The sequence below is a fragment of the Gossypium arboreum genome, chromosome 9 (assembly GCF_025698485.1).
Source record: "Gossypium arboreum isolate Shixiya-1 chromosome 9, ASM2569848v2, whole genome shotgun sequence".
Taxonomy (NCBI): Eukaryota; Viridiplantae; Streptophyta; class Magnoliopsida; order Malvales; family Malvaceae; genus Gossypium; species Gossypium arboreum.
Window position 1 is genome coordinate 22,443,263 of NC_069078.1, and position 18,890 is coordinate 22,462,152.

General features: G+C 31.7%; 2 protein-coding genes across 3 annotated transcripts; one reads left to right on the plus strand and one right to left on the minus strand.

Moving 5' to 3' along the window:
- The first annotated feature begins 11,486 nt into the window (after positions 1–11,486).
- Positions 11,487–14,480, plus strand: LOC108454389 (GRAS family protein RAM1-like). The gene is made up of 2 exons (XM_017752836.2): positions 11,487–12,554; positions 13,116–14,480. Exons 1-2 carry the CDS (start codon positions 11,718–11,720, stop codon positions 14,238–14,240), a joined length of 1,962 nt encoding a protein of 653 aa, XP_017608325.1. The 5' UTR covers positions 11,487–11,717; the 3' UTR covers positions 14,241–14,480.
- Positions 14,481–14,610: 130 nt separating this feature from the next.
- On the minus strand, positions 14,611–17,181 carry LOC108454447 (membrane-anchored ubiquitin-fold protein 4-like). 2 transcript variants are annotated; one of them, XM_017752909.2, is made up of 3 exons: positions 16,413–17,181; positions 15,099–15,269; positions 14,611–14,936 (listed from the first exon to the last, which is right to left on the minus strand). In XM_017752909.2, exons 1-3 carry the CDS (start codon positions 16,540–16,542, stop codon positions 14,881–14,883), a joined length of 357 nt encoding a protein of 118 aa, XP_017608398.1. In that variant the 5' UTR covers positions 16,543–17,181; the 3' UTR covers positions 14,611–14,880. The 2 variants fall into 2 exon arrangements, with proteins under 2 accessions (XP_017608398.1, XP_017608396.1); XM_017752907.2 differs by having other exon boundaries at positions 14,611–14,939; positions 16,413–17,180.
- Positions 17,182–18,890: the final 1,709 nt, after the last annotated feature.

Sequence of the window (18,890 nt, forward strand, 5' to 3'; positions counted from 1 at the left end):
TGCACTAACAACCATTAATAACATTATCGCAAGAGGAAACAAAATGGAACGAGGCTAATTACTCCATTCAAACCGAACTATACCATAGTTCCTTAGACCTTTCGATTCAATCACATACCAAGTTACACATTCACATTCCATATACTAATCAATAGGATATTTGAAGCATTTCTACACACCATTTTGTTTTCGTCACAATCATACATCTACATGACCTTTCACTCATTCCACGATAATTCTTATGCACGTGACTTCAATTTACATTGTCACATAGGTTCAAACTTACCAAGCTCAACCCCAAATATAAACATAGCGCCTATTAGCCATGAACTCAAGGCACTTACCCGATCCGCTGTCCGTGATCAACTCAATAGTGTCGCACACTCAGTGTTAATAGTGATTCAAAAGCATATAGTGAGTCCGCACACTTAGTGCTATATAATCAACTCGCACACTTAGTGCTATATGATCAAACTCGCACACTTAGTGCTGTACAAGTTTTAAACCCGCACACTTAGTGCCATTCTCATGATCACAAATGTTTATACCCGCACACTTAGTGCCAAATCAACAACTCAATACATCTCACCTCTTTTCCTTTCATTCAATACTTTCATCACCACATACATACATGTATATAAATTCATCATTCCTTTCGGCATAATTACATAGACATTATGTCTATTCAAATCAATACAAAATATATGCTTAGTGACTTACCTTGTGTTGGGTAAAATAGTCCAAGTCGGCTACTCGATGACCTTCGTCTTTCCCTTGCTTGATTCTCCTTCTTTAACTCCTTGAGCTTAATCAATAAATCAACTAGTTTAACCATCTTGCTAAACATTCATAATTCAATTACACATGCATATGTATGTTCGTATATTCGGCAACCATCCTCACTAATTACCCATTTAGTCAATCTCTAAGCCAAGATAAGGCATCAATATGGTTGCCTTTAACCGAATACATGCACACCAATCTACTTCATTTGGCCGAATATGCATGTCTATGTTGAGGCCAATTTTACACTTAATACCACACAAAAAAAAACAGTATACATTTTACTAACTAATGCATTACATATTGTAGCTCAATACACATCTCTCATTTACTTCATAACCGAAACATCATCACAAGCAAATATACACCTTGAAATAGTATATATGTCATACCAATGCATCATGTGCAAACCTATATTCATGTAGGTGCAAGGGCCGAATCTCAAGTTGTTTATATCCAAATATAAACACATATCCAAAGCTCATATCTTACCTACCATGCAACATGCATGAATCATACTTATGGATATACCATGGCCGAATACACTACAACACCATACCGTTTCAATTTGGTCATGGTTAAACAAAGAACTTAGTGTCTCACTCAAAATGCTAAAAGAAAATATTCAATAATCATCAATCCACCATCACATGCACCATTACAAAGCTTCACTTTTAGCATGCAAATGATATCAACACAACCTCACCTTAGCCGAATATCATCTCCATGACATAGTAAGGATTTGAACCATGGCTAGTTAGAACTCAAGCTAACTACTAAAATATACATGAATCTCATGGCAAAACATCAAACTTACCTTAATCTAGGTACAAGTATGGCCAAACCTCCTCCTAAACCTCTTCCAAACCAACATGAAACAAGAATTCCTTCCTTCTTCCTTAGAATTTTCAGCCCAAAGGAAATGAAAATGATGAACAAAATTCTTCTTTCTTTCTCCACACTCACGGCAATGGGCATGCATGAGACCATTTTTTTCTCTTTTTTTTGTTCCTTTCATTATTAAATTCCCATGCTCACTATTTTATTTTTTCTTACATACACCATTGTCCCAACATGTTTTATGACATGTTTTTACCCATAATCTCTTGTCATGGCCGGCCACTAGCTATTAGGGGGGGGAATTTGACATGCAAGTCCTCCCTTTGACTACATGCACTATTAGGTCCTTATAGATTAGCCTATCACTTTTCAAAAGTGTCACACAAGTCCTACTAACTGAATTCACATGCTATCGGCTAAATCGAAGCCTGAAATTTTCACACATTCATAATTACATATTCTAGACAATAAATATTACGTTCAAACATTTCGGTGACTCGGTTTAGCGGTCCCGAAACCACTTCCCGACTAGGGTCAATTTTGGGCTGTCACAAATAAGATGTAGCCGAATGCTCCAAAATCTAAAATGGTTTCTTTCCTCTTCAATTTCGGTGGTAGTGACGTTTGAAGAAGATGAATGCTTTTTGTTTTAATTAATTTTAACCCTTAATTACTTATTTACCTTTTTAACCTTTAAAAACATTCAAATTTTCAATTAAACCTTGCCATGAATATCCACTAATCACTCTAATGGTCTAATTACCATCTAATTCCACTCATATTTAAATTTCATAGCTATTTGACACCTTTAACTAATAGAACTCTATTTTTGCACATTTTACGATTCAGTCCTTTTTTACATAATTAAGCATGCAAACATCAAAATTTCTTAACAAAATTTAAGACGACCTTACTAATTTCCCTTAGACATTATAAAAATAATAAAATAATAATTTACTCGTCGAATTTGTGGTCCTAAAACCACTGTTCTAATTTTACTAAAAACAGGTTATTACATTTTCGGTACTGATTTGATCTGAGAAACTGAAGTAAAGGTTATAATTGAAAATGGTAAATTACATGGTTAGGAAATGGTGATGAACTAGTATATAAATGATTACATGATTTGGATAAGGTATGGCCCATTTGAACCTTGTGAGTGCTTAGGATATAAATTACATGTCATTAGGAGTTAGTATAGTCTCGGCTGCTGGTTTTGGATGTTCTACCGATGGCTGAGGTCCTAAATTTATTATGGATTCTCCACAGCTTGTGTGACTAGGCCCATTTCATAGCTCATGTGAGCATTTACAAATACAACTTGTGTGGGCATTTTCCCACATATCCAATGTTATATCATTGTGGCTCATCATGTATTAAATGATATATGAATGAGTTATATGAAATGGCTATATATAAATTGACTTATGAAAGGGACATTTATGAAATTGCTATATGGCATTAAGCATTGAATGGAATGTTTCATTTAATATAAACATAAGATGGATGATTGAATTACAATTGTTATTTATGAAAATTATATGATATTATATTGTTTAAGTTCTTATATATGTGACCTCACTAACTTGTGAGATTTGTGATGTGTATAGGGATTGAATGAACTCATGAGCTTATTAATGTAATTATGCATGAATTGTATAAATTGATCCTATTTGGTAAGTTTACGTTTATGTTTTATACGAGCTTACTAAATACTAGTTGCTTATGTTTGTTATTTTCTTTCTCTATAGATCATTAGAAATCTTGATCGGTTGGAAGTCCAAGTTAGAGTACACACACTATCCATTCTTCATTTCCGTAGAAGTTTTGGTCATTTTGGTGTTGGGTTGTAAACTGCATGTACTAGGAGTTTTAAAGTTCTTTTGGTTGTGACAATGTTGTTTAGCTTTATTTAAAGCATATTTATGGATATGTATATCTTTTTTTTAGCTTGTATATGTCCATATATATCTATCTTTGTTATTTGGTTTGTGCTTCTTAGAAGTGGTTGAAATATGGTAAAATTGTATGTGAATGAAATGGATGAATTGAGATATTTGGCTTGTAGATAAGGTAAAGGCTTGTGAACTTTGAATGTGAAATTAGTTTGGTGTATAAAATGTGGTGCCAATGAGGGCATATTGGTTAGGCACTTAGGTTGAATGTTTTGGTATTTTAAGCATGTTTGAATGTGTTTTGAAGGTGTGATAATGGTTGCTATTAGTTTGGCTTAGTACCTAAGAAATAAGTGATGATTTTCCTTGTTTTGAAAGCCATTTTAGACACATATGGCCTGGGACATGAGCTGCCAGGCCGTGTGCCACACACAGTCACTCTACACGGCCATGTGGCCTATTTAATTTTGGTACAGGTTTTTCCCACAAGGTCACAAGTTGTTACACGGCCTAGTGACACGGTTGTGTGACCCTATTTTTGAATTGTACATGATTTGCCACACAGCGATGTCCCTAAGCTACATGGCCTAGGCTCTATCACACAGCCATGTGACCCCTATTCTCAGTTTTTCTACATGTTTCTATTTTGTTTCAAATTAGTCCCTAATTGTTTCCAAATTTGATTTTTAGGTTCTGTATACTCTGTTTAAAGCTCATTTTATGTGAATGTCATGAATGATAATTGGTTATGAATAAATGGTATTTAAATTAGTATTTGATTGATTTTATGATGTGTTGAGATTCGTTATGTGCCGTAATACTCTAAAACCATAATCTAGTGATGGAGACGGGCTAGAGGTGTTACAATGTTAGTTGTTAACCATGGCAAAGAGCCCTGAACTCATGGGAACACGCATGTGTTCGAAATAACAATGATTGTGATATATGTTCTGATATGTGAATATGGGATCCGAGGTTTGCACAAGGAAGGTTAATAAAAAGGTAAGAAAATATGAATTTAGGATTTTTTTGCATGTTATGTATATTTGCAATTGAGAAAGAAACGCTGATTAGGAGCGCTCGATAATTTTGTATGTTAAGTGATAAATCTGCATCTAGTGGTTGTGTTGAGTATGTAACATATCCACTAAGTTGTTGTGTTTAGCATGTAGAATCCACCCTAGTAAATTAAGTTCGATTGGCGTGTAAGTACCAACCAACCAATATGTCTGAGATGTGAAGGGTAAGTGTAGTAAAGATTGTGTTTTGAAGGGAAAGTATATGTTCTGATAAGACAAGTCTTCCCTGCGAAAGTAGAGAAGAAAGGTATTTGCTCGGTATTAGAGTCCACCTAAGGATCCTATCCGTCAATGAGATGTATCCGTCACTGATCTATGTGAGGGTATACGCCCATATATATTTGCCACTGATCTGTGTGAAAGTGATAACTTAGTAAATTGTGTTTATGTATACATTTATATTATATTATCCCTGTATCTGTGTTTTTACAGGAAAGGATTAATTATGTCTAATTATGGAGCTCACTAAGTTCTTTCGGACTTACTCCGTTTCTTTCCCTTTTCTAGGTGGTGCTTTGGCTTAGGGCTTGTTTAAAGGACTCAGCCAGAAAGAGCGACCTCTACTATAAGCTTCGCCTATGTTTGTTTTGTAACATACATATATATATATATATTTTTGGGATAGCGTGTATTATTGTTTTGTAATTAAGTTCTGTAATACATTACTTCTTTATAAATCAATATTTTAAAAGCATGATACCCTTGGGGAAAATGGTTAAGATTTTATGAGGTTATCTTTTTACCATATGAGCCAGACTAATTTACACAATGTTTATTGCCAATATTATCTTTGAGATTTTTTGAAAGCAACCAACTTACCTTGTATTTATGACAATCTGTTAATTTTATTTTAAGGCTTCCGCCTAAAGTTCGTTATTAAAAGTGTTCATATCATATTGCTTATACTTGTTTTGTGGTTTTATCATCTAAATATTTTGGTTTAATGCCCCATCTTATTTAAAGTACATTAAAAGAAAAAATAAGAGTTCAACTGAATGCATGTCTACTTTCTGTGTAACACCTTAACCCAATGTTGGGAGATGGGGTATTACATGTGTCGGGTTAATATGGTTTATAGAACATGAACTGGTTATATGATAATTGAAATAAAATGTGAATGAATTTGCTATACTTTTTATATATATGGAATGTGGAAAATAACAACATATGAAAGATAATGTGAATCGATATATAAAAGACCTAAGGGCCAATATGGAGACAACGAATTAATAGATTCCAATAAAAATTGAGATAACAAAATGAGTAAGTGGCATATAACAAAATGATTGAATGGTATGTTATGAAATGTATTTGAATAAGAGAAGTTTATATTGAATGTCAAATGAGATAGTATATGCATTTGGTATATAAGACTAGGGGTGGATTTAGGGGGGCTGCTAGGGGCCCCGACCCCCCTAAAATGTAAAATTTTTATTTAGCCCTTAAATTTTTTTTAAAATTTTAAATTAGTAAAGGTAAAATTGCACTTTGCCCCCCTAAAATTATAAAAATTCGATTTAATCTTTTAAAAATTATATAGACTATAAAAAATTAAAATTTCATTCGCCCCCCTAAAAATTTGTTCTGGCTTCGTCCCTGTATAAGACCTAAGAAAGTGTGATGAAATAGTTTTGACTAGATCATATATTGAATTATATTACTTTGTATTAATGCTAATGTTATTGACTTGAATCATGGAAGTACTATTGAACTTTATCGCTTAACATTTATTAGACACATAATCGAGATAAATGCAACTTGATTGAAAATGTAACTTAAGATATTTTAATCCCTTTTATCTGAATTTCATTTGTTTTGTTGCATGAAACTATTCACTCAAGAACACAGAAGGATGAAATGGTGAAAGTTAAATACTCATAGACACGACTGTCTTTTGCATTTTGATTGAATCTGGAAACCAAGTGCAATGGTGTTTCTGGTCAGAGTAATACGCCCAACAATAGTTTCAAAGCAGTGCTTTTGACCAGGCCATGTGTTTCAGCTCACAGATAGTCCATGGAATAAACTTTGCCCTTTTGGCTTTAGCTTCCACTGTTTCATGTGGAACTTTGTTTGCTACATAATCCAATGGCTTTGTTTGAGCATGTCAAAACGAGCGATAAAACAAAGTTTTATTTGTCATTTCTTTGCAGACAAGGCTCATTTACACCTTCATCTCTCCCTACTCTTTTTTCCCATTGCTGTAATATCAACAAAATTAACATTTCATTCCATTAATGAATTAAAGACTAGGTCATCAAACAATAATAATCAATGCTTATTGACAAAATGAAAAAATCTTTTATCATTTGGCCCATCATTGGGATCGAAGCTAAGTTTAACTCAAGTTTTTTTTAGCATCCCATAGGGTTAAATTAATGCTTGTTTTAGGCATATACTTGCATGGTAGCTAAATGATAAACAGTATCTTTTAGTTGCTTAAGAGCCCCTCCTCTTTTTTAAATATGAATTCTTGTACTATAGAGATCTCCAACATATCGATCTAGGACATTGTTAATATACTATTTAGACAATAATTAAACGATGGTTTTAAAGATTTAAGGTAAAGAAATAAATGAAAAGGTACACAAGTATCATTCCCAGATGACAAAAGGAAAAAAAAAAAGTTTTAGATGATTCTGATTGGACAGACATACCCAATATTAATTTATCTTCCTAAATGCAAAAAATGTTTCCATGTCAGAGGCAAGATTTAGGATAATTACAATTAAATACGTTGGTTTAGATCCTGTAAAAAGTTGACATGTAAAGAGTGGTATATAATATAGTATTTGTTTGATATGAAAATGATATGAGAGAGAGAGAGAGATGCCGCCTAAGATAGAAAAGGGTTTCGGACAAACGCTTCATTCCTTTGGCAACTCCAAGGAGTAGGCGGCGCCTACGACGCCATACCCGACGACCTTGCCTATGTCTCCTTTCTTGTCATTTTCTCCATCAAAGTCAGCATAACTTTTTCCGTGAATTATAGATTGTAATAAAAGATTTCTCTTTTTAATATTACTTAGGTAAGTGTATTTACCACGTCCTTATATTATTTAAACTAATTGAAAAAATTATTGTTAATTACATTATTAAATTAATATTAGAATAATAATTTATTAATATTATTACATGATAATAATAAAAATAATATTAATTAAATATTGTATTATAATAATATAAAATTAGTTACTTTGGTTTTATCTTTTAAAAGTTCTACTAAAAATAATATAATATGTTATTAATGTGTAAATTTATAAAATCATTGAATATAATTAGATAATTTAAAGATAATAAAATAAAATTTTTAATTAAATAAATATAATTATTATATGTAAATATAATTTTATTTTAAATATGATAATAATTAATAATATTAAAATTAATTTTTATAATTAATAAAATTTAAATGTGTGAGATTAATAATATATATAAAGATAATATCAATATACTAGTAATTTAATATATAATGTATATATTTATTTATTTATTGTTAATTTATATGGAAAAAACTCAAACGAAAATTTATAATTTAATTAAATATTAATTGCATCTAATCAAATTGATTAGATTCAAGACAAATCCTTACTCAAGAAATAGTACGAGTCATATCAATTTAAAAGTTAAGATAAAAACGATCAATTAAGAATTAGTATTTTTCATTGTCTACATTTTCAAATTTAAATATATAATATAATATAGTTATAGTTATAATTATAATTATAATTATTTTATTAATAATGTTTTTATCGTTGATGTAATAGTTATTGTCACTTAATTAGATTTTAGATTCATATTAAATTACTATTATTTTAGATTAATTATCACTTAATTAGAGTTATAATCATATACCAATTAAAACTAATATTTAGCACTTTAAATATATGCATTAGCAGGACATTTTCATTCAAAATAATATGTAAAGAATTGTTGGAAAAATCATATTCTAGCATTACTTAATAGGTTTGGATTCCATCACCAAAATGTATAATTATCGTTATTATTTGAGATGTTTTGTTATTATTATTTGATACTCAATAGTTTTACTATTATTTTATTTTAATAATATTTACATAATTGGGAATGTTATTTACCATTGTGTTGTGAAATATTATGTCAAAAACAATAAAGTATTAAAATAATGGTTCTTTTTAAAGTAAAATTTTGACTCATATAAGAATGACAAGTTATTTTATCTAGTTACTTAATATTTTGCTATTGATTGTTTCCCATTTTTTAATTTTTATTACTTTTAAAATGTTATTTTATTCTCTCAATTATTTTTCAAAATTACTAAAATTTTATGATATATTAAAGAATTCTCATTTAATTAGTAAATATATTTTTAAAAATTTTGAAAAATATATTATTTAATAAATTTTAAAATAAACACATAAAATCATATGCAACACACATGACATGAGAACTAATATATATAAAATCATGAGTTTGAATTTTTTTTTGAATTGATTAGAATATATTTTATTGTTAATTATATTACTAAGTTTACATTAAAATAATAATTTATTAGCACTACTACGTGATAATAATAAAAATAATATTAATTAAATACTAATTAATAGAATATAAAATTAATTAATTTGGTCTTACCTTTTAAAAGTTCTACTTAAAATTATAATATAATATGTTATTAATTAATAAAATTTTAAATTTTAAAAAGCATTCAATATAATCCGATATATTAAAATAATAAAATCCACGTTTTTTCAATTAAATAGATATATACAATTTCTTTATAGAAATATGATTTTATTTTAAATATGATAACAATTAATAATGTTAAAATTAAATTTTATAATTAGTAAATATTAAATGTACGATATTAACCTTGTTTATTTAATATTGATAATCTAATCTATAATTTATAAATTTATTTATTTATTCTTAATTTATAAGTCATATGTCAAAACTCAAAAAATATATATATATTTATAATTAAATTAAGTATTATTATTTTTATAAATACTAATTGTAAATAATTAAATTGGTCTGATTTAACACAAATCTTTAACTCAAGAAATAATATTACTCATATCTATATGTGAAATTAGTATAAAAAAGCGACCAATTAAGAATTAGTATATTGTATTATCTATGTTTCTTATATTTTTAAATATACAATACAATACAATAATTATAATTATTTTATTAATAATGTTTTTATTATCAATGTAATAGATATTATCACTTAATTAGACTCCATATTAAATTACACTTATGATTTTGATTGATTATCACTTAATTATTGTTATAGTTATATACAATTAAAACTAATAATTGGCACTATAAAGATATACATTAGCAAGACATTTTCAATTCAAAATAATATCTAAAGATTTACTAAAAGATTATATTTTAACATAATTTTATAAGTTTTGTTTCCATCACAAAAAAAAAATGTATGATTATTGTTATTATTATTATTTAATATTCGATAGTTTTACTATTATTTTATTTTCATAATATTTACAGAATTGTGAATGTTACTTACCATTGTATTGTGAAATATTATGTTAAAGATAATCAAATATTACAATAATGGTTTTTGTAAGTGAAATTTTAAAATTTTATTTTATTTTATTAATTATTTTTAAAATTAATTGATTTTGATTATAAATTATACCAATTTTATTTAATTAGTAAATATATATTTTTAAAATTATAAAAATATATTATTTAAAAAAGTAAAAATAAATATTACATCTTAGAACATACTAAATTTATATTTTTTTAAAATGAAGAAAACGCAAAAGATTTTTTTTTTTGTAACAATTGAAAAGAAATGGTAACTTTATAAGATGGAAATGACATTTTTAAATGATGTAGTGTGTTTATTAGATCCATTGTAGTTGAATGTGAATCATTGCATTTGGTGAAATCAAATCAGATTAAATGCAACAATGGAGATTGAATTAAAATGGATGTGGTGAACATGCATATCATTTAAAAACATCATGTAATCATTTCATTAAGTCCACCTCATAAAATTATTGTTTTTTCTTTTTACAATTGTTACAAAAATAATTATTCACTGGTTTTTGAATGTATAGAATGTTTTTTACTTAGTTTACAAACAAAAACCTTATAAATACAAAAATGAAGAAGAATTTTACCATATTACCTACAATGTCACTAAATACTTTTGTTTTATGCTAAATCCTTTTTCGTTTCATAAACTATTTAATTACGCTTATTATCCTAATTCTAATTCAATTAGATTATTATCAAATATCTCATAATTTTACAAAATATAAATATACTGAATGATAGATACATAAAATCTATATAAAACGATATGATTAATGTCATATTATCATCTTTACTTTTTTTCTTATTTACTTTGGATGAATATGAGATTGTAACTTTCTGTTTGACATAAAAAAAAAAAAATCAATACTATTACAATAGATGAAAACAGCTAAGGCAACCCTCGATAGTGTTAAAGTAACATTTTTTGCTCATAATAAAGCTCTGATAGAGGAGCAATAATAGTGGTGCATCAACGTTAGTGTAAAAGTTAAAAAGAATTCTATGCATCCCTTTGTCGCTATGCAAATGTTGCAGTCCCTTTCACAAGATTGTGCATTGTTTCAAGTCTTTTTCAGAGGAAAAAAAAATTTAAACGTTGTCATGGTTCAAGGGTTGTTACCAATTCCATTTTTATGCATCAACAAAGGGTCTAATTTTTCTTTAATAGGTTCAATGAGATGGGCCGGCCCAAGAAAAAATGGGTCCCATAAATGCCAACTCAGAGTTGTCTTGTAGTATTTAAGTAATCCCAAATGACAAAAAATTAAGCTCGGTAGGGTAGATTACTAATAAATAAAAAACCTCCAATCACATTAATTCAGCTTAGCAATCTGTCTTTACTCCAATGAGACAAATTCCCTTTATGAAATAAGAAGATAGGAAGCTGTGTTTCTAAGCTCTTTCTCATAACATTGACATCACTCTAACAAAGCTATAGTTTTAGTTAAACCATGTATTGAGAGAGCAATTTTGCAAACAAAAAAGAGCTTGATTCTTAAAAGAAACATACACACATACACCCTTTGTTTTTTTTGGGTACTTTTTGTATTGGTGATCCAAGTGAAAAATGAGCATGATTAATTCTCTTTGTGGTAGCATGGGCTCCATTAAGAGTGAAAACTCATGTGAGTCACTTGTTGAGCCTAAGAAAATTGCTCCTCCATCTTGTGATATGGAGCAAAACAGCTTAACCCCTCCAAGCCTCAACTTCCCACCAGTGAAATTTGAGTTGGATGGTGATGTTGAGGTTCAATCCCCAGACAGTTCTATTTGGGAAACTTTCTTCTCTGATCATTTTGATGCTGATTTCATGGTCTCATCTCCAGTGAGGAACTTACCATCTCCACAAATATCAAGCTATAACTTCAACAATGTTATGTCAATGCAAGGGCAGAGTATCTTAGGGTGTTCTCCACCTCGGTTTTCGCCTCAGCTCGGATCCTATAGCAGCAGCAGCGGCAACAAGGGGAAAGGGCAGAGCCCACTTCATAGAGTGTTTAACTCACCTAACGATCAGTTCATGCAGGTTGAGAGTCTTTCACTGCCTGCTATAGAAGAATTCTTGGATGATGGTTATGAAGATCAGTACCAAACAACAAAGATTTCAGGTATTGGAACTACAAATAACATGTTTGAGATGCCAACTACAGGTCCATCAATGTTGGATTGCATTTCAATGCCAAACTCTTCAACGTTTTGCGGTTCTGCGAGTGAAACCACATCGTCTCAGTTGGACCAGGAGCAACACTATCAGTTAAACTCTGTCTCAAGAGCACCATTATCCCAACAATTGCAACAAGAGAAGCAACAAGAAAAGCAAATATCAGCAGCAGCAGCTGAACAACAGCAGCACCAGAACCTTGGCCATACCTTAATGGTTCCTATTCCTATTGGCCCTGAGCAGGTACTTGAGATCTCTTGCTATTTTTCTTCCTTTTTTCCAATCATTGATTATTCGGTCTAATTTGGTTTTAGTCCCTCTACTATGCTGAAATGTGAGATTTAATCCACCAACATTAATTTGGAATAATCTAGCCCATCTACTTTTATAGTGTTACTAGTTCCTTGAGTTAAAGTGATAACAACTTAGCTGACTTGTTAATTTATTATTGGTTGAACACGGTGAATTGAATTTTCACATGGACCCTGACTACATGCTTCAACACTTTAAGGATAGCAACTAAGGCTATTATCAATTTTAGCCTACTAGAGGGATCAAATTATGTCAAAATAAACAAGGGACTAAATCCAAATTTCAACATAGTAGAGGGACTAGAACTATAATTAGACCATGATTATTCAAGAGGATACTTTCTGCACTTGAAAGAGGAAAGTTAAAAAAGATGATGATGCATGGATATTTTCACATATATATATATATATATATATATATATATATAAAGTTAAAAACGAATCTCTTTAGTTTAGTTAAAACTATTAAGTCTAATCTAAATTTGGGTGACAGGAGCAAGATAGTGGACTTCAATTGGTCCACCTCCTCCTAGCATGTGCTGAAGCAGTGGCCAAAGAGGATTACCTGTCAGCAAGAAAATATATACATCACCTAAATCGAGTGGTAACTCCCCTTGGGGACTCCATGCAAAGGGTTGCCTCATGCTTCACTGAAGCCCTAAGTGCAAGGCTTGCCGCCACCATGACCACCAGTCCCAGCACTTCCTCTTCACCAAAACCATACTCTCCTTTCCCATCAAACTCCTTGGAAGTCCTCAAGATTTACCAAATTGTTTACCAAGCATGTCCCTACATAAAATTTGCACATTTCACTGCTAATCAAGCCATCTTTGAGGCCTTCGAAACTGAAGAACGTGTTCATGTGATTGACTTAGATATCCTCCAAGGCTATCAATGGCCAGCTTTCATGCAAGCTCTAGCTGCCCGACCCAGTGGAGCTCCATTTTTGAGGATAACAGGGGTTGGACCTTCCATTGAAGCCATTAAAGAGACAGGGAGATGTTTGACTGAGCTAGCTCACTCCCTTCACATTCCATTTGAGTTCCACCCAATTGGGGAGAAACTTGAAAATATAAAGGCCCACATGTTCAACAGGAGAGTTGGTGAGGCTCTAGCCGTTAATGCCGTCAACACGCTCCACCGAGTCCCTGGGAACTGCCTTGGGAACCTATTGGCAATGATCCGTAACCAAGCGCCTAACATCGTGACCCTTGTTGAACAAGAAGCAAGCCATAATGGACCTTACTTCTTAGGCCGTTTCCTCGAGGCATTGCACTATTATTCAGCCATATTTGACTCATTGGATGCCACTTTTCCTCCGGATTCCGCTCAAAGAGCCAAAGTAGAGCAGTACATATTTGCACCAGAGATCAGAAACATAGTGGCGTGTGAAGGCAGTGAGAGGATTGAAAGGCACGAGAGGCTGGAGAAATGGAGGAAATTAATGGAAGGAAAAGGATTCAAAGGGGTGCCCTTAAGTGCCAATGCAGTCACTCAATCAAAGATCCTGCTGGGTTTATATTCTTGTGATGGTTATCGATTGACTGAAGATAAAGGTTGCCTGCTTTTGGGGTGGCAAGATAGAGCCATTCTTGCTGCTTCTGCATGGCGACGTTGAATCATCTTCATCATCCCTTTGTGGTGTTTACATCCGATGAATGTTCCTTTTTCATCTTGCCAGGTTTTTTTTTAAATTTGTTGTTATTGGTAAATTACAATCTTTTCTTATAGAGTTCATCAGATTTGGTGAAAATGGTGAGGAACCATTTGCCAGACGACGCTCTGATCAGCTTCTAGGTTCGACATGGATTAAAATTATTGATTTATATGATAATTAAACTTGTTAATTTCTCATTAAGTTAATCAAATTCTAGGCTCCATTTTCCCTTCCCCATAACTGTTTCCCTGTTCAATCTTGTTGACTTTAATCATACATACACACATCCATTGTTGACATAAGAAGACAGCATCAAGATCACGGCTCTGTGTAAGTCAATGAATCCATTGGCTTTCCATTAAACAAATAAGGAAGACAAAACAAAAAAAAATAAAAATAAAAAATAAGGGTAGCTAGCAAATACATGAAACACCCATTTTAATATCATTCTTTCTGAAAAATGCCCTGACAAACAATGAGGAATGACACTGTTTTACTAATTATCTTTTTCTTTTTTTTTTTTTCCGGCAAACCACGGTCCATAGCACAGCAGATCCAAGGAACTGGGGAGACCATCCCTCTGAATCGAGACCAAACAATTTTACATTATGGAACATGAACATAAGTTATTCCTGGGAGGCTCATCCACCTTCTTTTCTGCTATATACAGAAAATAATCACATTTTAACAAAAACATTTAGCAGATGCAGGAAAGAAAGCATATATAACATGCATATACAAGATAAAAACCATCCATTCCAATTCAAACCTCTTTGGAGTCTCAAATAAAATCACTTGCATGCGGACAAATCGTAGTACCTGTTTTAACTTTTGTTACAGACGGCTGCACAACAACATGCATGGTGATGACTGCTTCAGGAAGATCACCAAAATGTACTCTACACTGGCCAACAATCTTGTTGTTCTCCAAAATTTTCCCAGCATTTATCAGTTTGATGTCATTTGCTCCCTTAGGCGCAATTTTTTTATCTAAGATATTTGAAAACAATATTAGATCCAACATTATAGAGCACAAACATAACATCTCAAAGTTTAGACATCTCGATAATAGGTATACTGAAAATGCTAACTAATTTATACTTTTTGGCACTAATGAAGTCGAAAAATTAAAGAGAGTACAACAAAACTTTAAAGGAAATAGTCCAACCTCTTTTCCACAAATTCTTTCCTGTAATCCATAGTCGGATTCATCCTAAATTATCGACCAAAAAGGATTTTCGGCAAATGTCTTTGTAGACGGTGGCAAATATAAAGACATGCAAAGTATTGCCAAGAGTATGACGACTACTTGATAGCATAGATATATCATCTAACACAACTATGAAGAACGATAAGATCAAATAAGGAGACAACCAAAACATAGATAGTCAGCAATGCGAGCAGGTTGCCAAATGAAATAGCAACAATTAAGTAATAGCAACCCAAGAAATTTGAATGCTGAAAAACAGGATGAATAAACAAGGCATCCTTCGTACAAGAAGGATAGAACAGATATTTTATGCCAAACCTTATCCGAAAGAGTTTTCATCCACACATGAAAATGAATATACATTAGACATCCATCCGATCATTAACAGTACATGTTCCATATGTAACAAAAGTTGAGTTATAGCATCCATAAACAGGTGTAGCTGTTAACATCTAGAGATCTTTCCAAAGAGAACTCCATATTGGTTGCAATCTATTTGAAGACTAGTAAGCTACTAATTACCCAATTATAAGTTAAAGCTTGCCATCAATCTATGCCTATTTAACAGAGAAGTTTGTATTTGCTGCAAACAAGTGTTGGATTGAGTTTAACAGAGAGGGCAACCTACTATTTCTGAAAATTGCAAACTATAATAAATTCCATATAAGAACCCTTTTAAACAAGTAAACTATAATAAATGCCATATGTTGAAAATAACTTCAAAACGCCACCACATTATCTTGAAGCATCAATCAGTGAAACCCTAACTGAAAAACACAAATGTAAGGGGAACCAAGAAACCAATGAATGCATCCCAAGGACCCAACATTAAAAACAAAACACCCTTGAGTCATATGAAATAGAAATTAGGCTTTGGGGTAAACAGACACATAACTTTTGAAAGAGAAAATGGAAGAACAAACCTTTAGGCCATTCAGCAACAATTCTTTCCTTGAGCATAGCAATGGTTGAAGCAGGCGAGTATCGAAATGGACCCATATCTGATCCATCATACAACCGAAACTTAATCTCTACCACCTCCTCCTCCGGCATTTCAATTTCCAAAATTATCCACCAAAATCAAAACCCTTGCCTTCTTTTCCAAAAAAAAAAAAAAACCTCTCAAGTTCACCACTACATACAATTTATTTTTATTCTCTGTTTGGGTTTCCCTAGAAAATGAAAGAAAAAGTAACAGATTCCAAAATCACACCTCACTCCACCCTAACTCTTGGGGTATTTTTCGTTGTAATTACACACATGAAACGATAAAAAGAGATTGAAATTTTAGAAAGAAAAAAAAAACCTAAACCGACAACTAAAACTACAACAAGACTTTAAATATATATACCTTTAGAAAAAAAGTTGTTACAAAAAAGAAAAAAGATGAAATGAATTGCGGAGCTCTTTTCTCTTCTCTTGAGGGTGATATATATATACACGAGGGAGACTACAAAAGATTCAAAGAATTGGTTAAACTTTCAAGAGAACCCAGATTAGACCCGATCTTCACGCTTTCTCTTTTTTAATCTTTGAGTTGTTTATTTTTATGTTTCCATTTGCAAATGCAGAGAGGAGAGACACGGAGGTATCGTAAATAGTGAGTTAGGAGGGATGGATATTAGAGAGGGCGTGGCGTATTTTGGTTGGTGAATGGAAAAGAAAAAAGCTGAAAAAACATGGTAAATACAAGGACTAGGAAAGTCCCTTTGACCATAATTTAAGCTTCGAACATAAACGCGTGTCCCTAAGTCAAAAAAGAGCGGAAGTAATTGCTAAACACACCGTTGCCTTTTTCTTTTAATTAATAAAACTAAATTTGACTCTGCCGCCTACTAACATAATAATTGAGTTCCCTTTTTATTATAACTAGACCAGCAAACGAGAGAAAGGGAGTCTCGAAGCAATCGTGAGAGAGATGGGTCACAGAAAACCTTATGAACGCTAAGTTATTAGTGCTCGTGAAGACTGGAAAAGTTTAAAGTCAAATGTTGTGGAAGCAATCCAGAGCCTTGAGTGCGGAGGTTGGTCGTCATTAGAGCTTTCAAGGATGAGCACGATGTGAAGCCGCAAGTGTTAAGGCTGGGTGTCGTGTCATAAGGCAAAGATCAATTGGGCAGCATGAGAGAATGTGAAAGCAAGTAGATTTGAAAAGAAGTCCAACCCCTCATATACAAAAGTGCAATGGAAAGAGTGCAGAGAGCGCCAACATCATGGAGGCAAAAGAACTGAGAGTGATGGTTTCTCCAAGTGCAGTAACGGTCAAGAAAAATTGAGCATAGAAGACTTGGCCTGAAGGCCTGAGGAGTCACTCACATAGAAGGTGTCGATCGAGGGACCAAGTGCGGCATTCCCCTAGCAACAAGCGCACCATTAGATTGAGTAGGGGAGAATGTCAAGGGCACCCCCAAGTGCTACAGCAAGTCTAGAATGGTGCACACTCGATAAAAATAAGTTCACTCATAATGATTTTGCCATTAACCACGCTTTTATTTCACTTGTTTTACTTTTATTCACTCAATTTTTTAATATATTTAACAAGAGTCTATATACATCATATCAAACAATCTATTCTCTTTTCTCTCAAGAATAATTTGAAACAATCAAACTCTTTCTACTTAACCCTCAACATCCATGACCCAACATCCATTTCATAGTGCATTTTAAGATCAAGGACAAAGATGTTATAGTATTCCCAAAGCCAATCATGAGATGGTTGTAATTACATACTTATTTTACCTTGTTTATTAATATAAGGCATTGTCATTATCATTTCAATTTTTTTTTATGTATATAAATAAATTTAATTGTAATAAATTCCTAAGAAAATATGATTATTGTTAAAGGGTATTTTGTCAAGTATTATTGTGGGTTTGGAAAACAATAATGCATTGAGACTAATGTGTAGTTGATTGATGACAAACTGTTGTCATTGATATAGGAATGTCAAAATCAATACAGAACAACATATTGGATTGACCTACTATGAGTATGTTTCTTGGATTATTTTTGTAACCCCTTAAACTCGACTCAGATGTTATGGCTGAATCTTGAGAATCACATTGACCAAGTCATTGGCAAAGAAAACTCTTTTTCATATTTTCTTAAAAATCATTGTATTTAAAATGTCCTTTTATTTCGCTTGAAGAAAAAGAATCAAAATATCAATCTTTACATCCCTTCTTTAAGAGTAATTTGTCGAAAATAATCTATTGTTAGAAAAGTTTGAGTATCATGATTTTGATTATAAAAAATCATATTTAAAAAGAATGACGCAGCAGAAAATCTCTTTAACTAAAATTTGTTCATCATTTTGTAAAACGTAGATTAAATATATATATTTAAACCTTCAGTTTCTTGGAGCACGTCATTTTGAGTTTTAAAAATAGAGTATTGAGTTT